The following is a 25,898-nucleotide window of genomic DNA, read 5'->3' as shown; positions in this document are numbered from 1 at the left end:
GGGGCTGTAAGAGTCCCTACCTCCCAGGGGGGTTATGATTAGCAGTGGGCCTGACCCACGGTCAGCACTCCACAAATGTTCACCAGGATTTCTATTGTTATGAGGGAAACGGAAACAATTCTCACCCAACGTCTGTCCTGCATGGGGCTCAGTTGAAGATTTGGGTCAGATGTGTCTTCCTCCCAAAGACACAAGCACTGATATAAAAGTTAGTGCCTAAAACAGGAAGGCAGTGCTCAACCCAGAGAGGATTTCAAGGACCCAGAGAAAACGGACCGTTGAACTTTCCTAACATTGGCAGACACAGAGAGCGTGGGGACATGAAAGTGTTTTACTACCAGGAGTTTACAAATCTGTGGACATCCACACCAGTGAGGATTCCACATCATTGGGGAGGGTGGATGGGGCGGTGCTCAGGAACCAGACAGAGACAGGGACAGAGCCCTTGGACCCACTGTTTATACAGCTTCATATTGGGAAGGGGGAGGGGAGGACAGGTGGAGGCGGGGGGTGCAGCCCAGCTGTGGGTTTTGGAGAGAGATTGCATAGCTTGTTAAAACCTTGTCCTCTTTTTTATTCACTTTGCCCTGGGTGATTGGGGTGTCTGCCCAGCACTTGGACAAGTCAGTACCCCCTGCCCTGTTAGGTGTTCTGCCTTCCCCTCTCAGTGGGGCCTTTTCTGATGGGCAGAGGACTGGGGTGTGGGGGAGGTGGGGGAGGGCCTGTGGCAGGACCATGGGTCCTGGGCAGACCACAGGGGGCCTGGGAAGGGCCCTGCTCCTCATATCCCCCTTCCCTGGTTAAGGATTTTTTTGCTGAAAGGGCCAAGGAAATGTTCGTGGGTGTAAACCCCAGAGGCCACAGCTCCTTTCCCGCGGAGCTTGGAGGTCACACTTGTGTAGAGAGCAGAGCTGGACTGGTGGGCTTCTGGGCCCCTGCGACCTGCACTGTCCTCAGATCCGGATGTGGAAAGTACTGGAAGAGAGAGAGAGAGTAAGAGAGGGTGAGGGGCTCTGGGCGGGTGGGTAAAGTTCCTCAGCAAAGAGCTAAGCAGGCCCCATGCCCAACCCCAGACAGTTTGTTCGGGAGGATACAGAGGATGCAATTAATCAATACTGAGGATAGGAAGGACAGCCGTCCCCAGGGATTCTAGCCGCCCAGCATAACCAAAGGGCCCCCCATCTTTATTCTTCACCAGAGAGCCTGGCCCTGCAGGGGACAGGGGACTTCCCAGTCACATATTGAGTGGAGCTGGGCCTGGAGTGTGACCTCCTGCCTCCTGGCCCACACAGGGCCTGCAGGATACCACTACTCAGCACCCACCGGGGTCCCAGGAGGCCAGGCTGCCTGGCTGTGGCCCCTGCATTCAGCCTGCCCTGCCCAAGCCAGCCCCTTGGGCACCTGAGGAAGTCAGGGGCCTTGGCGATCATGTCCTCAAAGTCGGCAAAGCCCAGCTTGCCATCGCCGTCCAGATCGGCCTCCTCGATGACCTTATCACACACGAGTACCACCTCGTCCTCGTCTAGCTCCGACTTGGTGAGCCGGGCCAGCGTCAGCTCCAGATCCTCCTTGCAGATAAAGTTGTCGGTGTTGAAGTCTGAGGGGCGAGGGGCAGAGACACTCAGGCCAGGCTGGCTCCCACCCGGCGTCACTTCTCCTCTGGGCTGGTCACACCAGACACCTCCACCAGCCTCTCCATGCACACTCTGGGGACACTAGATCCTTGTCCCCAGCCAACAGGGACCACAGGGGCTCACCCACAAGGCACATCTTAAATACCACATTCAACAAACCCACATACACAGCCCCCCCCACACCCCCACAGTGACTACATGCACAACCTTGGCCTGAGACACTTCAAAAGTCCAAATCTGAGGCTTCTTTGGAACTTCCGGCCCAGGCCAAATGGCGGTCCTGGCCTCACCCCGCAGTGGACCCTGTGTTCCCTCTAGAGCTAAGGAAACCAAGGCCCAGAAGGGCCAAGTGACTCAGTCAAGGTCAGAGGGCTGCTCAGAGGTGGAGCCGGGATTCTGACAGTGGCTACAACTGCATTTTCTACACAGCACCACGGTGCCTCTGGCAGGCCCCAAGCCAGACACGTCAGGTCAGGAGACTCATAAGCCCCGTAGAGAGAGGCCTCGTGGCTGGCCTTTGTGCACGCAGAGCAGGGAACATGGTTTGATTCTAGTTGGCACAAGGCACTACCACTGCCCCACAGCACAGCAAAGCGCTCAGAGCACTGAGCCCCACACAGCCCGTCAGTGAACTCTACACCCTTCTGACCATTTTTCAACCCAACTATCAGATCTTTGCACATGATATTTCTTCTGCTGGAGGGCCTATTTATCCTTAAAGTTTGGGCTCAAACACCACCTCTAGTCCTTCTAGACAGAGGGGCTCCCTGCACTGAGCTCCCCAGCCCACTGACCAGACCCTGATACTAACAGCAGCAGTCATGAAGAGCATAACTGTTAATGTGAGCGGTGCATGCTCTGTTGCATTTAATTTTCAAAACAAGTCTATTCAGTAGGTACAATTAGAACACCCACTATACAGATGAAGAACTAGGGGCTTAGAAAGGACAAGAGGTCACACCCCTAGTCAGTGTTGGATCCCAAGCCCAGGTCCCCTACACTGCCCGTCTCCACACTGGCCTATGAATGCCCCGGGCAGACACGAGGCAAGAGTCATCTCTGCCCTCGCAGTGGTGCCTGGTATGCTCTCTGGAAAGATTTGCTGGCTGACTAGCTGGCTGGCTGGATTCCTGTAGGGGTGGCAAAATGGGGATTCCTGTGCCCATTTTATATGAGGACACTGAGGCCCAGGAACGGGGTGATCCTTGTTAAAGGTCAGACCTCAAGTCTCCCCAGGAGCTCAGCTGCCTGTCCCCACTCCACCCCCCAAGCCCAGGGCAGTAAGGGAGCCTTGGTTCTCCCTTCACATGTCCCCACGCCATGCACTGTGCTCCCCCATCTCTGCAGACAAGGGCCCTTCCCAGGAGCAATGCCATAGGGTCCAAGACTAGAGGGATGATAGGTTGAATTCAAGAAGTTTTTTATGTGAACCACACGGGCATGGTTTGTGGAGGACAGACAATGCGGGTTCTGTGTTTCTGACATGCAAACACAATGTGAATGCACAGATGTATATAGACCAAAGTCCTCTGAAATAAACATGACAACTACAAAATGAAAAAACAGCTCCTGATAGGCCCGTTGCCTTGGGATCCACTGGTTGAGCAAAGGTGGGGACAGGAGGTTTGTCTGTGGCTCTTCTGGTTCAGGACAGGTCTCAGCTCCTCCCTGGGCCTCAGTGTCTCCATGTGAGGACTGTCTGAGGATGTGACACCAGTCCCGAGGCCAACACAGCGGGTGAGCTCTGTGGTGTGAAGGTTTCTCCCAGTGCTGTAGAACCACAGGCTATGGGCTTCATGGGTGACCGGTGCCCTCTGGCGGCCGCTGGGACAGCAGGACCAAGGGCGGGGCTGGGAAGAAATGAGGGGGCCCCACCTCTGGCAGCATGGGGGGCCTCTGGGAGCCTCCTCACCTGGCAGAGGCCTCCTTTCCAGCTCCTGGCTTCAGTCTAGCTCCTCCAGTTCACACCTCCAGGGTGCCGAGTGATCCTTCTAGAACATAGAGCTGCCCTGCCCCACCTGAAACCCTGCAGTGGCCGTGGGGCCCTGGGCACCAGGCCTAAACTCCTTTGCTGGCTCCTCATGGCCCGGCCCCAGTGACCTCTCCAGACTCACACCACCCCTCGCCCCACCACATTCCTCTCCCCATCTCCTCATCAAACCCTGCACTTTCTTGCTTCCCTGAGACTTCACAGGCTGCTCCCTCTGCCAAGCATGCTCACCCCAATTTCTCCTATCAATAAACTCCTCCTGTCCTCCTGGCCCTGCGGAAGTGTCGCTGCCTGTGAATCCTCCTCACACTTACCACCCACCCTAGGTGTGGCGGGTCCCTCTCTCCTCTGCTCTCAGGACCCCACGGATGTCTCTCAGGCACTATTTGTCACCACTGGCCACTCTGCTGTGCAGGCACTTTTCAGTATTCTTGGTGTCCCCAGGGTGGAAGCCAGCACTGGATCGCCCAATAGATCTGAATGCAACCACCCACAGCACCACGGCCTCTCCCCCAACCCCTCGTTACCGTAGATCTTGAAGGCGTAGTTTGCCTTCAGTTCGCGGGGAGCCGACTCACAGAGCACAGAAAACATGTCCACAAAGTCATTGAAGGTGAGGTTTCCCTCTCCGTCCTCAGAAAAAGCCTCCACGATCCTTTCCTTGAAGGGATTCTCCTGGGAAAACAACCACAGCAATCACCGTGGGTGCAGGCGAACTGGACGGACTCCAGAGCCAGAGAGCTTACAGCCTAGGTGACCTTGGACAAGCAACCTAATCCCTCTGAGCCTCAGTTTCCCCATATGTAAAATGGGAATAATAATAGGACCTACTCAATTGGGTTGTGAGAGGACTGAATGTGTTGGTACGAGGCCTGGCACCTGTAAGAGCTCAGCGTTATGTTACGTCTTGTTCCATTGTTAAGATGAGCACAGAGAGCGTAGCAGAGCCCAGGTGTGCTCACTGGAAGCCTTACCTCACGTGAGGCAGGAGCAGGGATTAGTCCCATTGCCCAGAGGAGCACATGGAAGCTGCCTCCTGCCTTGATGTGCAAGACAGGACGACAGCCCCAGCATAGGCAGCCCTCAGGCCAGGAGAATGGGAGGCAGAAGTGGGGCCCCAAATGGTCGGATAACTGGACCAGGACGAGAGTCAGAGAGCCGGTCAGACCCCAGGCCAGCAATCACCCAGCTCCTATGAGTTCTCCTGGACCAGCCCAGAGGCTGCCTCCTCTGGGGAGCCATACCATCGACTCCTGATCCCAGATCACTCGGGCTCCCCTCTCCAGGAGTCCTCCACCCCAGCACTTGGCCACCTCCACTGTGTGCCCAGCCCAGGTGGCTCAGGGACAAACCACGTGGTTCCCACCCGAGTGCCTCCCACCCTCCAGTGACCCTCAGGCTGCTCTCAAGCTCCTCTCTAGGCGGGCTGGGCGCCTGGCCAGGGCTGAGCCAGCAGCTCACTGCCCCTCAGGACTGAGATCACAACCAAGACAGAGGCCCCAAGTGGAAGCCACACAGTACCGACCCCCGAGTCACACACCCAAGGCCTGGTGAGGGGCTATTTGCAAAGTACCGCAGCCATGTGGAGTGGTGCCCCAAATGCCAACTGCTTTCTCACGGCTGCAGTGCACTTGATGTGTACTGTGGATGAGGAATTCATGAAACCAAACTGTTATGTCAAATATATATGTGGTCTGAGGACCAGCAGCACCAGCCTCACCTGGAGTTTGTTAGGAAAACAGAATCCTGGGTCCCACCCCAGACCTACTGAACCTGAAGGGGCATTTTGACAAGATCCCTCAGTGATTCCTGTGCACCCTGAAGTCTGAGAAGGATGCTACGGATGGCCATGCTATGAGAGGCCATAGCCAGACAAGGCAGAGACAGAAAAATTATCTGAAAAAGCAGACTCAAGGTCAGCCGAGGACAGCAGACTGGCCATTTAACAAAGGGGCAAGTGGGTGAGCACAGGCCAACAGCCCTGCAGAGTGTAGGGCAGCACCCATCACTGCACTCTTAGGGGGAACCCCACACCCAGTGCATTTATTCAAAGTGCAGATAAGGAAACTGAGGCACAGAGAGGTTCAGTGATCTACTCAGGGCCACACAGTCACAAAGGGTGGGGCTTGGGGTCAACCCAGGTCTGGGTGCCTCTGCTGCCCTGCCCCATCCAGAGGGGCAGATTCCCCATCCCCCCAGCCCACCTGCCTGGCCTTCTCTAGATGCCTCTCCTGCTCTGCCCGACAGCAGTGGCCTCTCACGTACCCGGAGCTCTGGCATCTGGATGATGAGGCTCATGGGCACATGGACGATGGGGCTCTTCCTGTAGTCCATAGGGACGAGGTTGGGGGCCAGCTCATAGAACCGTGCATGGAGCCTGTGAGGGAAGCAGAAGAAAGTGCTGGGTGGTGGGGGTGCAACCCCTGAGCTCCCAGTGGCCCAATGCTGCCCTGCCTCCACCCCAGCCTCCCATGCTGGAGACCCACCTTGGTCCGGGGCCCAGTGAGGGACCAGGGGGAAGCCCTCCGCTCTGCCCACAGGGTGTGGGGTTTGGGAAGGAAGCATGTTCTGCCCAGACCCCTGTGCTGATAACCAGATTGTGTCCCGGCCCTGTTTCCACCACACACCCCACCCCCACCCCCACTCCCATGCCCAACCCCCATCCCACACCCCCATGGGCCTGCAACCAGATCTTTTTAATTTTTCCTCTTTCGGCTCTTGTAAGGTCTTCCACGTGCCAGTTATGTCACCTCGTTTAATTGTCCTTCCCATGACTCCGTCCCACAGTGCAGACAGGCACACTGTGACACCAGTTTACAGCTTGGCAAACTGAGGCCTGAAGAGGTTAAGAGTGATTGCGTCCAAGACCACACAACTAGGAAGTATCAGCAACCATGGCTGGAGCCCAGAATTGGAAATCCAGAGCAGAAACTCTAACCATCCCCCCACCCCATGCTGCTCCTGCCACTCCCCACTCTTGAAGCTGCTGAAGCGAAGGCCCAGTTGCTGCCCCCACCCCTCAAGCTAGGCCCCGAGGGTGGGTCTCTGGAAGAGCTCCCAGCAGCTGTCACATCTTCGGGAAGCCCCTGTGAATGGACCACCCACAACCTCTCTCCAGCTGGGAGCCATCGGGACCAAGCCCAGTGCCCTGGACCTGGCCCTCCTTGCTGACAAGTCAGGTGCCCAGCTCCCTCTCACCCTCCTGCCCTGCTCAGCAGGCCCGTCTGCCTGGAACACCAGCCCACCCACATGCTACATGGACCCTCAAGGGTGTGAGGCATCCTCACACTGTCTCAATTGGAAGCTCCTCCTCCATTATTCAGTCTTCTTCTGCCCTGTGTCCCCTTGTCCATGTCCCTGACATCCCAGAGAATAGCCCCCACTCCCACCCCCAGACAGGTACAAATTAGGTTTAAATGAAATTGCATCTGTGAAGTGCTGCCAGATGGGGGGAAAAGTCTAAGGGGCATTGACTGGGGGCTGTGGAAGGTAACCTGCCCAAGGTGAGGCCCAGGGCTGTTGGGGATGTGAGCAAGGTGTAACCTCAGATCTCCTGGTCCCCGCCTGCCCTGCTACTCCCGAAGCCAGATCAACCCTGGTCTTCTTCTAAGTAGCCTCACCCAGTGACACACTCCTAGGCTCACCCTTAGCAGGCCCTTCAGCACAGCCACCCAATCACCCATCAGGTTCCACCAAATTCTTGTCGCCCTGCTGCCCAGCTCTCTCCAGCAGAGCATTTAACTACTTGCCTGATTCACACAGATAACATCGGCCACCATTTAGCAAGTGCTCACTCTGTGACAGGCTTTGGGTTAATCCCATGTGGATTACTTTACTCAATTTAATCCCCAAAACACCCTGAAACATAGCTATTAGTCTCTTCCTTTTTCAGGTAGGGAAACTGAGGCTCATAGGGTTAAGTGCCTGCTTGGCTTATAAGCCAATGAGCGGTGGGCCAGGGCCTCTGGATTCCAATCATTTGGCTCCTCCCTGCAAGCCAGGCCACCCTGGCCAGCACATCAGCACCTGGTTCAGAGCACGTGCAGGGCACACACAAAGCAGAATGCCACGAGTCCACTTTCCCAGTCACACATTCCCATAAAAGGGCCTGAAATCACAAGGAAGCTCCGTGGCTTGGAAACACAGAGCTGAAGGGAAAAAAACCCAAATCTGGTTCTTTGGGTGGGAGGGGGTCAGTGGATAGCTGAGTGACAGGATAAAACTGGGACTCTCCACAAGGGGGCATTCGAGAACTTTTTTTGCTCTTTCTGCATTGAGGAAAAATTTGCCCTTTTTAAACACTGTCCCCTAAAATGGAACCAGAACTTATGAATCACAATTTATGCATCTGGTTTCATGTACTTTTGACAGATCCGTCGAATTTCCAACGGTTACATTTCCCACTTGACCTTGACGTCTTAGGATGTGATGTTGGAGTGATTCTGGGGGTTGCCTTACACCCCCAAAGTTATGTGGGGTGGCTGCAGCAGGAGCTTGAAGTCAGACCTGGGCTGGAGCCCTGCCTACACCTCTCACTAGCTAGTGGGCTAACCCATCAGTGAATATATTTCCCTATCAGTAAAATGGGGATTGTCCTACCGTCCTCACACCTGTGAGGATTAAATAGGATGACGATAGTAAAACCACCTGACCCTTAACTGGTAGCGATCAGCATGCTTCCTGCGTGTCAGGGGCTCCCTGCAAGTGGGGGACTTGGGAGAGGGGCTGTGAGTGCTGGCAGGGTTGAGAGAGCGTCTTCTGGGTAGGAAGGCTAACTTCTGCCCTGGGACACAGATCTGTTCTTTTTTGTTGTTGTTGTTTTTGTGAGGAAGATCAGCCCTGAGCTAATATCCGTTGCCAATCCTCCTCTTTTTGCTGAGGAAGATTGGCCCTGGGCTAACATCTGTGCCCATCTTCCTCTACTTTATATGGGATGCCGCCACAGCGTCGCTTGACAAGCGGTGCGCGCCCAGGATCCGAACCTGCGAACCGCGGGCCGCCAAAGCAGAGCGCGCGCACTTAACCACTACACCACCGGGCCGGCCCCCACAGATCTGTTCTGACTCTATGACTAAGGTGACGTTGGAATTTTTTTTTTAGGAAAACTCAAGGAGAATTTGGAAAGCTGAATCACTGTGAGAGAAACTCCAAAAACTGTCAAAGAACTGCATCCCTGTTACCCCTCCTCCCAATAAAGGGCACTAATGAATTCAAGACGATTTACATATTAGTCCTATCATAAGATCCAGGAGCAGAAATAACACCTATGCTACTTGACCTGCTCCAGAGCATGGGGTAAAAAAGTAAAAACCTCCTAGTTTATTTTAGAAAGTTAACAAGAACCCAGCTACCAGAACCCATAGGTAGCATCCAAAATGGACCAATGGCATTTACATATACAGATGCAAAAATCTTATAAAATAACATATCAAGTTCAACAGTATTTGAAAAAATAAGACATTAGGACCAAGTAGGATTTACTCCAGGAATGCAAGGATGGATCAATGTTCGGAAATCTGTGATTATAAATCATATTAATAGGCAAAAAAAAAATTTTCATCAACATGATGGCCGCATTTATGACTAGATGGTTGCATGGACACAGAGAAATAACCGAAAAGTAGATAGCACATGTCTCCACGGATGGTGCCTGTGAGGTGGGAATGGACAGTGATAAGAGGGAGGCCAATTTTATTACTTACTTACTCTCGATTTGTTTGAGTTTTTAAAGCATTATTAATAAACAAAAATAAAAGTATTTTTAAAATATATATTACTTGTGTCAATAAAAAAGCTTAAAATCTTTAGTAAGACAGAAACAAAAAGATACTCTCTATCTCAAATCAACACTCAATATCATACTTAAATGATAACATACTAGAGACATTCCCATACAAGTGGGATGCCTAGATCACAGCATGATATAACATTTCCCCCGGGAGTGCCAGCCAACGTCATTAGTCAGGGAAGTAAAAGAGTATATTTAAATATTGGAAAGGTGGGGCAAATTATTTGCTGGAAAACCAAAAATAATCAGTTTAAAAACTATTTGAAGGAGGAAAAGCTCAGTAGCTTTTCCACACAATGGTTTTTCTATACATCAGCATTAGCCTATTCAAAAACATGAGCAGCTGGCCCAGTGGCGTAGCGGTTAAGTGCGCGCGCTCCGCTGCGGCAGCCAGGGGTTCCCAGGTTCGGATCCCTGGTGTGGACCGACGCACCGCTTGTCAGGCCATGCTGTGGTGGCGTCCCATAAAAAGCAGAGGAAGATGGGCACAGATGTTAGCCCAGGGCCAGTCTTCCTCAGCAGAGGATTGACAACAGATGTTAGCTCAGGGCTAATCCTCCTTACCAAAAAAAATAAATAAATAAAAAATAAAAAAATAAACAAAGATCTGATTCACAATACAAAAAAAAAAACCAAACCAAAATAACTAACTATAAAATAAATATGAAATGTGTACAAAGAAAACCGTGAAACTTTACCAAAGGATATAAAATATTTAGGGAGTTAGATGACTCCCTAACTGCTCTTTTGATAACTAACTCTACACTCCCAACTGGAAAGGCTTAATACTGTAATGATGATAACCCTCTCTTCATTGTTCTGTAAAATGAATATAATCCTAACCGAAACCCGCAAAGGATTTATATGAGAACCTGCCAGCCTGATTCAAAAGTTTGTTTGGAAGAATGAGGAGAGTGGGGGGAAAAAACCCCGAAAAAAGAGCAACTGGAGAAACTGGATTTGCCCCATCAGACGTTAAGACACAGTTTAACGTTATACTAAGGAAAACCCCACGGACCCGACATTGGCACAGACAAGGCACACTGGTACAAGAGGCAGCCCCAAATATAAATGAGAATTAGTCCATGACAAAGAGCATTTGAAATCAATGGGGAGAAGAGGGATTCTTCTGGAAGTCGCAGGCTGGTTCGTGGTCCACATTTGTGCCTCGCTTTCACATAAAAATAATTAAATTAAAATAATATTTAAAATGTAGTTGCCAACACTTATAGATTAAAAGATTTTACACGAAAATCCTGATTCCCTGACCATGCTGGGCCTGGACACCCCCAGGCAACAACCAGCGGGGGCTCAGGAGCAGCTATTTCTGCAGATCCCAGTCCTGGTGCGTTCCCACCGGACGGGATGGCTTCTTTATTTACAGTGCATGTTGGCTCCTACAGGCAGCTGAGTTTGAGACCCTCAGGATATTCAATAAATGATTTGGGGACAGAAGACAAGAAAGATGTGACAGCCAGTGTGACTGCAGATGCAGTGAAATGGGAACTCACACCGGCTGCTGGGGCTGCGGACCGGCTCAACATCTCTGGAGGGCGATTTAGCAATAAAAACCCTTATGCTGTCCATACCTCTAGATCCAGAAACGTCTGTTAGAAATTTATCCTGAGGAAATCATCCCAGAGGTGTGGGTATATGCCATGGTGTGACAAGGAGGGTCACCAGAGCGCTAATTATAATGGCGAAACGTTGTAACCTGAAAGTCCCACTAAATGAATTAAGGAGGTGGTGGGATCACATTTTTTCCTTTGCTATTTTTACAATTTGCCTAAAGAAAAGCAATTTTAAGCAAATTACAAAACAACATGATCCAAATTTTTGATAAACACAAAAGAAAACTACTGGCACAATATATACTAAAAGGTTAAAAGTTAAAAGGTTAACAATAGTCATTATTTCTGGGTCATAGGATTACAGGTAATTTTTTGGTCCTCTCTTGACAGGCTTTATTTTCTAATTTTTCTACAGTCATCATGTATTACATGTGGAATAAAAAATTTAAAGTAATTAAAATTGATTATACAAAGTTTTTAAAAGGTTGAGAAAATAAAATAGACAATCAAGTAACAAATAGGCAAATACCCTGGGCTGCTAGCTGTGTGGCCTCTGTACCCAGAGGACGAGGACTCGTGTCCCACTCATTGAGGAGTAAGGAGAGGCAAGGAGGAGTCAGAGTGCTAAGCTCTTAGCTACGGGAAGGAAGGTGGCCAAATGGGGGTGCTGCCCACTCAGGCTCAGCGTGGGAATGGAAGAGCTGCGCCCTGGGGGGCAACTGGATCCACCTGGGGGAAGGGCAGAGGAGGGGAGAGGGAGAGAACTTCCCCGATGGTTATCTGTGACTGGGTATCACCGACCCAAGGCTGCCAGAGAGCTCGGCCCCAAGCTGCAAAGAAGCGCCTGCTGCTCACGTTTCCTCCTTGCCATCTGGTCGTACTCAGGACGCAGCTCACCGAAAAACCAAATGTAGCAGCACTGAAAGGCCCTTGGGAGGCAGGCCCTGGGTCTGGGGCCAGGCTCTGCCGCTGACCTGCTGTGTGTTGCTGGGCAGGTTCTTGCTCCTTGCCCTCTCTGGGCTCTGGGCCTCAGTTGTCCCACGTGGACCTGAGACGTGGACAGTGGAGAGGGCTTGCCTGGCAGAGGCGGTCAGTCTTTGTTGGGGCCCAGAGAGAAGGCTAGAGAAAAGCGAAAGGGCTAAAGCTGGAATCAAGCTATTGTGGCCACACCTGGTCCCTCCAGGGACAAGTAACCCCAAGCGCTGCCTGGTCTCACGACCCTTCCTGAGGGTGGACGGGCGGGCAACAAAACTCAAAGCAGCCCTGCATTGTGTGGAATGACACTGTTGCCCTGGCCTGCCCAGCCACAGGGCCCTGTGAGAAAACAGCTCCAGGGAGCAGTTACCCCCACGCTGAAGATGTGCCAACTGAGATACAGCAGGTGCCACACCGTGGGGACCAGCTCCCAGGACTCCTGCTCCCAGAGGGGGCATCCCATCCCCCTCCCCACATGACCACTTGCCAGAAAAAGCACCAGGTCTGGTCCCTTGGGTCCCCAATGAGTGTTGACACAGAGGTGGAGTCTGAATGAACCAGTGACAGAACAGGCAGTGGGGGACTTAGGAGGGGTGTCCAGCTGCTAGGAAGGATCCTTTCCCCCTTTATGGACCCCAGGCCTGGCCTGGGCTCTGGATGAGCTACAGAGGCTGGGGTGCTGAAGGGTGCAGAGTTGGACAGGCCAGGGCTGTGGGGAGCCAGAACTACCCCCCAAGTGCTCCCATCTGCCAGGGGTTCACCATTTGCCAAGGGACCAGGGACACCCCCAAAGACCTATCATGGTGAGTCAAATGTCTGGCCTGGCCTTTGAGCCACCCTCCTCCCCAACGGGCAACGCTGCTGCTCTCAGTAAGACCACTGGGGGATGGGGGTGGGGCGAAGCAGGTCTGTGTCCTTGACCCTGCTGCTCCCAGCTGGAATGTTCTCCCCTTGGCCAACCCTACCATCCTTCCCCACACTCTTCAAGTGCTCACTGGTGGCTAACAGGTGCCATGCCAAATGCCAGGAGCAGAGAGCCTGGGTCCTGCCTGACTGCAAGTCTGGGGCAGCTGGGCACCTGAGCCATGAGCCCACAGAACTCCCTAGAAGAGCAGCTGCGTGAGAGCTGGGGTGGTGGGGAGTTGGGCCTTGAAGGATGTGTAGGAAGGCAGTGGGTAGAGGCGATGACGAAGGGCACTCCAGGCAGCAGGGACAGCACACAAAGACCTGGGGGTGAGCTGTTGTTGCCAGAATAGAAATGGCTGTGGGCCTCAGAAGACAGCATTCTGGGCTTGCTGTCTACAGAGCTGGGAGCTTGGGATGGTGGGAGCTCCCTGCAAGAGAGGATGAATGTGGTGAGGCTTAAGTGGGGATTTGTGCCACGAACTTGAAAGGTAAGAGGTATCACAGAAATGCCAGGGGTAACGGCTGTGTTATTACAGTTCTGAGGACCATTCCGCCCAAATGGAGACCCCACCCCACATATCACTCAACTACAGACCAAATCTCATTTATCAAACACCACATACTGGGGTTCCTGCCTCTCAGCAATGCTATGAGGGGAGGTATCGTTATCCCCATTTTACAGAAGAAACTGAGGCTCAGCGAGGCTCCCAGCTTGCCCAAGGCCACAGAGCGGGGCAGTGGGAGTAGAGCCCAGATCTGCTGAGGCCAAGGCCTGGGGGCTTTGCCCCACACTCTGCCTCTCTGAGGTGGTAGAAGTAGGGTGTCCTTGCACACCCAGGGGACAGGTTGGTAGAGCAGCCTGGGCAGAGGAAAGGCCCAGCGAGGGACACTGTCTGAGCAGACTGCTCAGGGCAATGACAACCCCAGCTCTCCTGGGAAGCTGTAACAGGCTCTAGACCCAGCCTGCCCATCGACCTCCAGGGAAAGTGATCCTGAGACCTTGCTGGCTTTTAGTGCCACCTGATAGCCCAGGAAGGGGGCCTGGTAAGGCCGGTGGGGCCAGGTTTCCCGGCATTCTGTGAGTCCTGCTCATCGTCAGGTCCTCGGGCTCTGAGGCTGCAACCCCTTCATCTCTCCCATACCCCCAAAGAAAGGGGATGTCCTGGAAAGGGAAAAGACCCCTGGTGGACAGCTCAAAGGCAGTGGGGGCACTGCAGGCTATGCTCCTGACTTGTGGAGCTCCCAGGAGAGGAGGACATCAGAGCCAGAGCCGGAGAGCCCTCAGGGACCCCTAGTCTAACAGACAGGGACCCCCTAGTCCGACAGGCCCCCAGGACGCAGTGAAATAGCAAGGAGCCTGGAGCCAGAGCCCAGGTCTTCAGTCCCTGGCTGTGTGACTTCGGCCAAGTTGCTAGGCCCCATCTGTAAAGTGAGGATAAAAGGATTCTCCTGTTTCAAGGTCACAGTGAGAATTAAATGGAAATGTGCCTGAAACCACCCACCACAGAGCCTGGCACTCAGTAAGCAGATGCTCAATTCCTGGCAGAAGGATCTGGGCTCAGGGAGGGGTGGGAAGTTCTTGAGTTCACACAGCAGCCTGCACTTGGCTCCTGTGAAGGCGGACGCTCTTCCTCAGCTCCAACTAGCACAGCCAGCCCACAGGGGGTCCCCAGCCACCAACCCTGCCCCAGTCCCAGCTCCAAAGGGGTGAATAAGAAGCCACACTTACTTGAGGATGTCCTTCTTATTGAAGAAGGTGCAGTCCTGTAGAGGGAAAACACACACACAGTTGGTTGTACGGGTCCCGGACTCCTTCCTTCCTCAGAGCCTCACAGGAACAGCCCTGCACTGGGGGCAGAAGAGTCCCTACTACCCCTCCCTGTCCCCGCCCACCGGGGATAGCAGTTTAGTGGGTCCAGAAGCTGCTTACTGAAGCTTTTGACCCGACCCAGGGAACTGAGTGCATGGCATGGGGGCGCTGTGAGGCATGCCTGGAGGAGTGCATTTAGGGGGCAGATGGGGAGTTCAGAGGTGGGTGCCATTAATTTTGGGGGCCAGTGGGATACCCTGTGGGATACCAGGGGGAAGTGGCTGGGAGACAACTCAGGAGACCAACTCAGGAGTCAGGACTGATAGGGCCACCACGGGTGACAGCTGCAGGGGGCGCTGTCCACACTGCGGCCCCTCAGAGTGGTGGCTAGTGGAGCTGTGTGGCGTGTGTCCCGAGTGGCCGTGGGCAGCAGCCCTGTGCTCAGAGACTGCGAGTTCCAGGCGCACAGACTGGGGAAGCACCAGCATCTATGCGGCATCTGAAGCCACAGGAAGAGATGAGGTCACATAAGGAACGCAGTGGAGAGGCCAGGGGTGTGGGGAAGTAAGGGGGGAGGAGGAAGGTGGGCAGGGAGGAACTGGTAGCATCTGGACAGAGGCAAGGGCAGAAGCTGCTGGGGACCCCCAGGTAGGCATTAGTGGGGGAGGGGCAGCACTCGGTCCTGAGGGTACCCAGATTATAAACTCATCTTGGGGCTCCTGCCTTTGTCTCGATGACCTGCTACCCACAGTCACACCTCTGTCCACAGCCTGGCCTGCCTGGTGATGATGGCTACCATGCCAGGCCTTGGTGGGATGTATGGAGGTGAAAAGGACCCAGCATGTGGTAAAATGCCCACCTGTGAAAGGCTTTTATGCTTATCCCATGCTGTTTGGCTCCTCCAAGTGAGGGAAGAGGGCACCTCAGGGTCTGCAGAGCCCAGAGCCCGTTGGGGCCTCCTGGGGTGGTAGGCCGACCAGAGCTGCCTCTGACGAGGGGCTAATGGCTGCAGCCCAGGCTTGCAGACAGCCAGGCTTGCAGTGGACGAGACCCGGAGGCCGCTGGGCACTGGGGCAACTGGATTGCACATTGAGGGGGACCAAAGAAAGGAGGCCCACAGGATGCACACATCTAGGGTTTCCACTGGGCGCCTGCAGGAGAGCTGAAGAGGGGAGAGTCGGTGGGAATTTCCAGGCCCCGTTTAGCCCCACAAGTCTGTCTTTCTCAACCACATGCTGCTTCCTGGGAGTTAGACTAAGGACCCCCATGCTGCCTTGCCCTTTTTGGAAACATAGAGGCTTCTCTGGGGGACTAGGCTTTGCTTTCAGCAACAGCTCCTCTGGGGCTGGCCGGGTGGCATAGTAGTTAAGTTCATGTGCTCCACTTCCAGTGGTCCAGGGTTTGAGGGTTTGGATCCCGGGTGTGGACCTACACACCACTTGTCAAGCCACGCTGTGGCGGCATCCCAAATACACAATAGAGGAAGACTGGCAACAGATGTTAGCTCAGGGCCAATCTTCCTCACCAAAAAAAAAAAAAAAACCAATAGCTCCTCTGTAGGAGCAAGGAGAGGCTCAGGCTGGGGAAGCAGTGTCCCTGTGCCCACCCAGCATGGAGAGAGAACTCCCAGCAGGCCTAAGCCTCAGACAGGCTAGAGATTGCGTTGGCTGATTTCTCAGCAGACCCCAGAAACCTGGAGCAGGGAGCAAAGGCAGCCCAGCTGAGCCTTCCAGGTGCAGACCTCCCTTGGCCCCGGGGCTGGTTCTATGGCCTGAAGGTGCTCTCCCAACCAGCCTGGTGGGAGGTGCCAGCATAACTCGGAATGGGGAGAGGTCCTGGCTTCTGCTCTTTTCTCCTAACCTATCCTCTTCCCTCTTCCCCATCTCCTTTCCTCTCTCCCATCCCTGGGTTGGAAAGGAAGTATCTGAGTCCTGACACAAGAGTTCTACCGGCTGAAAGACACAAAAGCTTCTCACAACTACTTACACCAGTCGACATCAATGGCCCTCAAGGTGTGGTTCCTGGACCAGGGGGAGCAACATCACCTGGGGACTTAGTGGAAATTCAGGTTCTCAGGCACCACTCCGACCTACTGAATCAGAAACCCTGGGAGCAGGGCCCAGGAATCTGCATTTTAAAAAGCCCTCCCAGTGATGCTGATGCTTGCTAAAGTGTGAGGGCTTCTGCTCTAGAGCCGAATCACCTGAGGAGCTGTTAAATTCCCTGTGCCCTCTCCCACCACCACCACCAATAGACCCCAGATCAATTAAGTCAGAATCTCTGAGGGTGGATCCAGGCATCAGCAGTTTTCAAAGCCACTCAGGAGATTGCAATGTGCAGCCCAGGCTGAGAACCATACCACAACTGGTCCGTGATTACCATGGGCCTGACCTGTGGGGGCTGTGAATATCCAATTTTGTTTAATCTTCATCACTAGCCTATGGGGGAGGGGAGGCATTATCTTCCCATTTTATAGATTGGAAAACCGAGGCTCAGCAAAGTTGAATAGCTTGCCCTACATTGCACATGTAGCCAGGGAGGGCTGGCCTAGAACTCAGGCCTGTGTGATTCTTGACTACTGCCCAACGACTCTGAATAGAGCCACAGTCCACCCATGAGCATTGTCCACCAACCACTCCATGTCCTGCTTCTGCTGTATATTCCTGTATAGGCACACAGTGGGTGCTCAACACAGGCTGGTGGGATGAGTGACCAGACTTCTCCATATAAACTTTCTACAGCAGTTATGTTATCATTTCACTGGCTGCAGACTATCTCACCGAAGGCATTGGCTGGCTCTGCTCAACCTAACCTTTCTCTTCTTTCTGAACATTTAGCAACAGCTGTTTCTAGGTTTTCAACATCACCAATAAAGCTGCCATGAACCTGCTCATCGACTGATGTTTTGCTTTTTCTTCTGTTGACTTATTTCTCTGGAACTCATCCCAGGGAGGCAACTCAAACAGGACAAACATGGCAGGTGCCTTAAAGGCTTCTCAGGGCTCTGAATAGCCTGGCAGTATGGCAGAGGAAAAGGTTTCGTAGTCAGATTCAAATTCTTGTACTGCTTTGGACCCTTAGGCAAGTCATTCTCCTTTCTGAGCCTCAGTTTCTGCATCTGTAAAATAGGGATACCTCTTCTCAGAAAGGGCAGTGAGAGGAGCAAATGAGATAAGATGCAGGAAGCCTATCAGCTACAGCTTACGGGGGTTCTCTCCTTCTTATGTGCAACAGCTCCATCCACTACCCCATGTCCCAAAGGCATCCCTTCAGAGCCTGCAGCTCTGTGTCAGCCCCGACTCTGAAGTCACCAAACAAAACCCCTCGCCCCCCTCCATATACTCAGCTGCTCAGGGAGCTAGTCACGTCTGCAGGAAGTCTTCCTTATACTCCACTGAGAACAAATGCCCCTGTCACTGTGTGGCTCCTGGCAGTTCATAGGGACAGGTCTTCAGGCAAGGGTCCCAGCTCAGGTTAGGGTCATGAGGGGTGGGAGTGAGGGAAGGATGGGGCCTAGCCCAGCAGAGGTGGATCTTCAGGACTCTGGCAGCAGAAAACAGGGCAGGCTGGGCTTTTACAGTGGAAGCTCAGATGTTATGCCCGTTAAGGCTGGAGTTCCTCCTCCAAACCTATATTCACCCTGTTTCCCCACCTGGAGTGCCTTCCCCTTCTCCAAATCCTTTCCACTCTCCAAAGCTCACTCAAGGGTTACTTCATTCAGGCAGCCTCCCTGCCTCCCATCTCACACATGCCTGGTCTGCCTGTGCCAGTGGTCATAAGCTGAGCCAGACCCAGTCCCAGCTCCATCCAGCTCTGCCAGCTCAGGCCTCAGCACTGCCCAGCTGATCACCACATAGCTCAGCTGATGCCCACAAGAGCCGTGTGACATGACCACAGCAGGGTTAGTAGTTATTCCCATTTTAGAGGTGGGAACACTGAGGCCCAGAAGGGAACAGTGGCTTACTAAGGCCTACAGCATATACAGCCCAGCCACGACTTGAACCCAGCAATTCGGAATCCCTGGAGTTCTTTCCCCTCCTCAGAGCCGTGCCTTAACAAGCGTTCATTCATTCATTCATTTATTCATTTGATAACATCTTCCAGTGCCTCTTCTGTGTCTGGGCAGGGGGCACACAGGAAAGGAGACGGAGTGTAAACAGACAGTGGTGACTGGGTATAAACCACTCTGTGGCCACAAGAAGGACTGGGGGGAGGGGGGTCAAGGAGACATTCCTAAGGAGGTGAGGTCTGACCTGGACAGAACGATGGGCCAGACTGGGTTGGTGCAGTGGGGAAGGGAGGGCGCCATGAGAACAAGGTCAGAGGTGAGGGCATGCTTTGCTAGAAGCCCTTCAGTATGGCTGGAAGTTGGGGTGCAAGGGGAGGGGAATAAGGTGAGGCCGAAGGCTGGCTGAGCCCAGACCAGGCCAGGGTGAGCTCTGCTCTGGACTCCGCTCAGGCTATTATCGCAGGATACCGTGGAACTACAGGGAGAAGAGAGGGTCATGCCTGTGTTTTAGAAAGATCTCTCATATCTTGCATTTCTGCTCCAGGCATTCATGTCCTATGGACAGCTCCCTAAGGTCTCCCACAACAACAGGAGATTGGTTAATACAATGCAAGTTTTTGTCCGTGGATTCTTTTTATAGAAAAAGTTATTTTACAATGGTGATACATATTGTGTCTGTTGAAAGAAAGGGAAAGGAAGAAGGAAGGTAGGAACGAGGATAGGAGGGAAGGGGGAAGGAAGGATGGGGGTAGAGTGAGAATACTAAGGGATTATGGCAGAAGCGTGTGGGTGGCTGGAGGGGGCAGACAGGAGGGGTGGGCAAGGAAGTAGTTACACCTTCAGTTCACATGAGATGAGGAGGCCAGGCCCAGGGCCCTAGCTGTGGAGACAGAGGGGGGATCCCCAGACGAGATCCAACAGAGGCTGAGTTACAGCACTTGTTCTTAATGAAAAACGTGGGCTGCAGAGAGCAGAGATGGAATTCCTTGGGGAGCAGCGGTGGGTTCTGGGGAAGGCAGTCAGCCCCGTTTGGGAGTTTCAGGGGTCTGGGGGATAGATCTGGAAGGCAGAGAAGTGGTCTGGGAAGAAAGCTGAACTTTGGAAGTCACTAGCACCGGGGACGGGGGAGAGGATCTCTTGGGGGAGGGGAGGCTGTAACTCAGGGTCACTCCCAGCTGGCCCTGGTTGGCTGGTGGCTGGCTGGAGAGTCCGAGGGAGGGAGAGGTGGTGCTCTCAGGTTTCACAGCTCTCATTTCTCCTACCCTGCCCGGCACGCGGTCCAGCCAGGCTTTGGCAAAGCATCAGAACCCAATACTGGCACTGATTCCGAAGGGTAACCCAAGGCCAGGCTGCCCACCCCCACGCGGCTACTCTTCACTTCTGAGCACGGTCTACCTGCTTGCTTGTGCCCACCTCCAAGCCTTTACCCAAGCTGTCTCCTCCACCTGGAATGCCTCGTTGCGGGCCCTGCTGGGGAAAATCCTACCTATCTTTCAAGTGCTGCATTATTTCTGAACCTTCCAGTCAAAGCAAAAGCTCCCCCTCCCTCCTGGTCTCCCACTGCCCACTAGTGCCCTCCCCTAGAGCACACTCCACCACCTGCCTCTCACAAGGGCCACACTGGTGGCGAGGGTCTGTCTCTCCAGTCAGTGAGTGCCTTGAGGACAAAGAGCATACACAGCCCACCTTTCACTCCCCAACCAAAAGGACTGAGCCTTAGATTCACGATTCAAATTCCTGTGTGAGCCCTGAATGGGCAGGGTGCTTCTCAGCCTTTGTTTACTCTTCTGTGGAATGGGGTAATAATCTACTTCGCTGTGATGATCAAATGAGTTGATGCATAGAGGGCATCAATTACAGTGCCTGGTACATATCCATGAAAGTGCCCCCCCCCATTCCATCTCAGGGCCTCGTATGGAGCTGAGAAATCTGCTATTGGATGAGAGAGGGCCTTTATTTTACATCTGCCACATCAGAGGACCCACACTTCAAGCCCGATATCAAAATAAATATTCATGAAGGCAGCAGGCAGCTATGGAGACCCTGCTGGTGTTCACCTCTCCCACAGCACACTCCACACAGGCAACAACACAGTCCGGCCCCTCTGTCTTGGGGAGTTGGGACAGAGGATCAGAGCTGGGCCTTCACGGATGAGAGAGATCATCTGGAAAGGGGAGAGGCATCCCAGAGGCTGGGCAAAGGGAAGGAGGAAAGAGCCTCATGCTGTTAGGGGAACTGCAGGTAGTTCTGGGGTGGCTGCAGTGCACAGGGCAGGGGAGGGACCTGGGCAGGCTGGCCAGCCGTCGTTCAAGTCAGGGGTTGGGCTTCGTGCTGCAGCCACAGAAAAGTTTTTACATGGGTGGGAGGCATTGGGATTGCTGATCTGGACAGCCTCCTGGCTCTGGCAGGGGGACCTAGAAGGGTCTAAGGGGGTGGCTGCTGGGGACCTGAGGGAGCTTGGAGAAGTGACCATGTAAAACTGGCTTGCCTTCTTGTTCTGATTATTTCCATGCTGGTGCCAGAGGGAGACCCCAACGGATAACAAGACATACCCAACTTAAAACCGCCTTTGGGGGCTGATGCACCTCACCCCCAACCCAGATAGGGCCCCAGCTCACTCTCCTGGGCTGCTTCCCGGGACTGGGGGAGGAGGAGCGGGGTGGTCCTCTGTCCGGCCCACATTTACTGACTCTCTATCTCCCGGCGAAGATGGGCGCTAGGATGGGTGGCTGGGGAGGGACACGGGTCCAAGAGTAAGAAGGCGGAACAGGGGAGGGAAGGGGGGTAGCTGGAGCGAGGCACGCCTGTGAGAATCTTCTAACTGGAAAGCGCTCTCATTCCATGAGTAGGGAAACTGAGGCTCGGAGAAGTCACCGGCCCAAGGTCACGCTTCCAGCTGCAGGCAGAGGCAGCGTCTGAAGCCGGTGAACCGGCTTTCGGGAGGCCTCGGCAAGCGACGGGAGAAAGAGGGGAGGGGCAGAGGGGCGCCGCTCCAAGGCCGGGGCGCGCCGGGCTCACCTGGTAGTTGTCCAGCTGCTCTTCGGTGAAGATGGTCTGCTTGTTCCCCATGGTGGCCGCGGCGCCGTCGCTCGCTTGCCCGCCCGGGCGCCGCCTCCCATCAGCGGCCGCCGGAGCACCGCGCCCGCGGCCCTCGCCAGCCCCGTGGCGGGCAGCGTCCGACGGCGGCCGGACCCGCCGCCCCGCCCCGCCGCGCCCCGCAGCCCACGCGGAGGGGGCGGGGCGGGGCTCTGGGTGGCGGGAGCGGGGCCGCGAGCGGCGGCGACTCCGCCCCGTGGCGGCAAGAGGGCGGGCGCCCGGCTCCAGGCTGCAGCGCGCCCCGGGCCTGTCAGGGGGCGGCCTGGCCGCGGGAGGCGCTGCCCGGCCCGTCTGGCGCCCGCGCCGGCGTGGGCAGTGCTGACCCGGGACTTCCGGCCGGCGGGAGCCCGGGTCGCGCGGGCGTGAGGGTGCGGGGCCTGGGCACATCCATTCGAGGGGCGCAGTGGGGGCGAGTGCAGTGATCTTGGCGCCCCTTGGCCTGGGGCGGGGGCGTCAGCGAGGAGCAGGGGGAGAGCCCTGGACTGTGAGTGCCGGGATCCAGCTGGGGCCCAGCTCTGCCACCGCCTCGCGGCGCGACCTTGGCCAAGCCCTTCTCCGCGGCCCCGTCTCTCCGCGGAAGAGGCGGGGGTCAGGCGAGCTGACCTCTAAGGCCCCTCCCGGGCCAGGCCCAGGGCAGCCGTCCTGGCTTTTGACTGCGGCCTGGGCAGGGCATCTCAGGCCCTCTGGGTCCCTTAGGGAGGAGGACAGCATTTGGTTGCCCTTCTTTGAGTCCGTGGATACAAATGTGAGACTTGAGAGGATTGAAAGAACTTACTGTGTCCAGAGACTTACTGTGACAAAGGCCAGGATGTTTTCTGGGGCTTTTCTGGGGCTTTTAAGCAAATGCCATCCACCAGCAGCAAATGGAGCTACCGCTCCATTTTAGGGTTCAGCCCATACATGTGTTATTTCTAAACCCAGGATAACTGATTCTGCAGGTATTATCTCCATTTTACAGGAAACAGGCTGAGAGCGGTTCAGTAACTTGCCCAGAGTCCCACAGCTGGGAAGTAGCAGAGCCTGGGCTGGACTCAGGCACTGGCTCAGGCCACTGTTCCACACTTGGACTTTGATGAGGAGGACAAGACTTCACACTTTCAAATACTAGGTGGTTTGTTTCTTTAACCACTTGTCGGCATGCGGGAGAATCCCTTGGAAGGCTCCACCCCCAGAGTTTCTGATTTAGTAGGTCTAGGGACCAAGAATGTGGGTGTCTAACAAGTTCCCAGGTGATGTTACCCCCTGCTGGCCCGGGGACCACACTTTGAGAATCATTGTTTAGGCTGAAGGTTGGGGGTTCCCATAGGAGCAGGGGTCCAAGTTTGGCAGATGATCCTTGGTGTTTCTACATTTTCCTTTTATATTTGAGGTTCCTGGCTGGGGTTTACCAAGATTACTCTGCCACCCTTCAGTGAGAATAGCAGCCATCAGCTAAACAGACAAGCCCCCCTGTTGATATCGCAAGAGTCATTAGAGGCATAATCAATTGCTATCCGACGGGCAGAAGCAATTCAGAGCCGCGGGGGATTGTTGACCAGCCTCAGCCGTGGGAAAGAAGGCAGGACATATGACCAGAAATTCAGAGAATGTGGAGTTTTAGAGCAGAGACAGGCCTTAAGAAGATTCTCTCCATCTGTACTTCCCCTTTCTCCCGTGTTAGAGCTGGGAACCTGAGTCCCTCTCCAAACCACACAATCATTACTACAAAAGTTTCCTTCCTCCCATCTTAGATTCCACCTTGCCCATGAACAGGCCAGAATTCTGTGATCAGATCCTGCTCTGGTACCTTCTTTTACAACTGCTAACATGCCGTTCATCTGCATACCAAGTGTTCCAGGTGAAAAAGCCAGAACCTCTACAAAGAAGACTGTGTTTTCAGTTCTGGGAGTCCCTCCTCTCACAGGCGATAAATAGAAGCAACCAACCTGACTAGAAAATTCCCTTAACAAATCCTTGTTGATTGCTTTTGCCATTTCCCTAAGCGAGGCCCTCTCTCTTGAACTATTCCAACAGTGCTGTGAGGAGGGTCAAGGGATACAATTCTCATGTTACAGAGGAGAAACTCCAGGCTCAGAGAGGCAAAGTGACTTGCCCAATGCCACCCCGCTAGGAAGGAGCAAAGCAAGGCTCTAACCTCATTCTCTGATTCTAAATCATGTGCTTCCCCTGCTCCCAGATGTTGGGTGTGGTTCCTGAGAAAGATAATGTGTGTGTGTGTTTGAAGGGAGGGTGGACAGAGGAAGAAGAAACATTGATTACGTACTCTGTGCCCAGGATTGTGCTGGATGCTTTACATTTACTAAATATGATTATTCCGTGAACGCCTCTTAAGTCTGTAGAGTTTGGCATCGTTATCCCATTTCACAGATGAAGAAACAGCCTCAGAGAAGGTGACTTGCCCACGGTCACACAACTGGTGATGGGTGGATTTTAATCTGCGCCCTAACTTTCTTGATCACGCTGTCTAAGGCAAGGCAATCCGTGGTTACCACTGTTTAAAGGGGGCCAACTCCTAGTCAGTTGCAGATAGAATACAAAAAGGTAGTGACAAGGGCTAGTTGGAGATGTCATGGTGATGCCAGGCATTTTGCAAGTTCTCATTAAATGTTAGTTTTTTTCATTTCTGACTCACACAATAAAGTTTATTTTAAAAACTGGAAAGAAAATAGGAGGAGTAAATGCTACAAAATGCCTAAGGAGTGAACTTGACAGGAGGTGAAGAGTCTGAGTAAATACAATAAAACACTCATCTCTTTCCTTCTTTCCGCAGTCATTTCTCCTTTCTCCTTGACTAGCTGCTGTTCGTTGTGATGAAATATCATAGATCTGCAAATTGTTCTAAGACTTAGAATCTAAGTTGATGTTGATGGCAGGGATGGAGTGCCCTGGGCTCAAGGCCTGGGCAGGAACATCTAGAGTAACCCTGCCTTCTAGCAGACCACTGGGCCCAGTGAGTCACTCGCCAGTCCTGCTCTCATATCCTTTGCTATCCTATCTCTAATTTTTATCAGCTTCAGGGCCCCTCCTGGTCCTGCCACTCTCTAGGCTCATCTGAGTCTTCTCTATCTTAGGGGCAATTTGAACCCCATTCCTCCCTGAAATCTTATCTTTGCTCATAGAGCAGTTGTCATCTTGGCCTCTCCCTTGACATAGCTGCCATGTATATGTATATACTGGGTCCACCTCAATCTCTTTCACTCTCTCTCTCTCACACACACACACACACACACACACACACACACACGCCTCACAACCCCTTGTCTCATCTGACCTCTATCCTACCATGGAACAGCTTGTCTCGTAATTTTCCTGTATCTCCAGCATTTTACACATAGATTCTTAATGAATATTTGATGGATGAATGAATACACAGCCTGGGGCTATCTTCTTTGAAGGGAAGTTTTATTTCCTCTCAAATAGTAGCATTTAGGAGGGCTGGCACCACATCTTATTTGGCTCTATCTTCAGGGTCTAAGACAAGATCTTAATAAATATTGAACCAACATTCTTTGAAAGAATGTGTTTTCCTGGACATTCACACACTGAGTCAAGTAGCTCCCCAAATATTCTGACTTGGAAAAGATTTCCCTACAGGAGAATTGAGTGACCAAGCCCTTTAGTACAGAGCACAGTGAACCCACTTTGTCTCTTCCTGAACGACCCCTTTTGGCCAGTTCTAGACTCTCTCCCAGAAGCTACTCTGGATGTGAGGAGTTCCCGATGGCCTAGAATGGGACCCCAGCCTGATGGCGACTGTCTCGTCGTTGAGGGAGGAGGAGTCAGTCTACCCCACAAACCTGCTTCTCCTGCAGCCGGCCCTGTCTATCCTTTCAGGTGCCTTAAAATCCTCAAAGGCATCCTTGATTCCCCTCTTTTCCTCACTCCCCACACTCGGCCCATCAGCACAGCCCCTTATATCTAGAATCCAACCACTTTGTAGCATTCTGTCACTATCACCGTGGTCCAAGGCCCTCCTCACATCTCTCCTGGATCATTGCTGTAGTATCTATCGTGAATTGACCAAGCCCACGGGTTCACAACTGGGTTCAATTTTGCTGGAGATCTCAGGAATCTCCAGTAATGAGTGGTAGGTGAGCAAACCTTGCTACGAGGGATGTT

The 25,898-nt window shown here is 53.5% G+C and overlaps 1 protein-coding gene across 5 annotated transcripts; it reads right to left on the bottom strand.

The window, feature by feature from the left end:
• Positions 1-312: 312 nt before the first annotated feature.
• CIB2 (calcium and integrin binding family member 2) lies at positions 313-21,859 on the bottom strand. Of its 5 annotated transcripts, none has more exons than XM_004421875.3 (6): positions 21,702-21,843; positions 14,594-14,628; positions 5,890-6,001; positions 4,152-4,299; positions 1,402-1,597; positions 313-975 (listed from the first exon to the last, which is right to left on the bottom strand). In XM_004421875.3, the coding sequence occupies exons 1-6, from the start codon at positions 21,750-21,752 to the stop codon at positions 954-956; spliced, it is 564 nt and encodes a 187-aa protein (XP_004421932.2). In that variant the 5' UTR covers positions 21,753-21,843; the 3' UTR covers positions 313-953. The 5 variants fall into 5 exon arrangements, with proteins under 5 accessions (XP_004421932.2, XP_087284900.1, XP_014636464.1 ...); XM_087428774.1 differs by lacking the exon at positions 21,702-21,843 and adding an exon at positions 16,661-16,746; XM_014780978.2 differs by lacking the exon at positions 14,594-14,628 and having other exon boundaries at positions 4,203-4,299; positions 21,702-21,859.
• Positions 21,860-25,898: the final 4,039 nt, after the last annotated feature.

This window comes from Ceratotherium simum, chromosome 3 (assembly GCF_057802395.1).
Source record: "Ceratotherium simum simum isolate JZ-2026a chromosome 3, ASM5780239v1, whole genome shotgun sequence".
NCBI classification, from domain to species: domain Eukaryota; kingdom Metazoa; phylum Chordata; class Mammalia; order Perissodactyla; family Rhinocerotidae; genus Ceratotherium; species Ceratotherium simum.
The sequence above is the reverse complement of the archived record's forward strand: the minus strand, read 5'-3'. Positions and strand labels throughout refer to the sequence as shown.

Coding starts and splice junctions, on each gene's coding strand:
- CIB2 (XM_014780977.2), bottom strand. CDS start 21,802: ATGGGAGGCGGCGCCCGGGCGGGCAAGCGAGCGACGGCGCCGCGGCCA. Junction 6,002..21,701: donor AGCAGCTGGACAACTACCAG/GTGAGCCCGGCG, acceptor CTTCCCTCACAG/GCTCCATGCACGGTTCTATG. Junction 976..1,401: donor AAGGCCCCTGACTTCCTCAG/GTGCCCAAGGGG, acceptor TCTCTCTTCCAG/TACTTTCCACATCCGGATCT.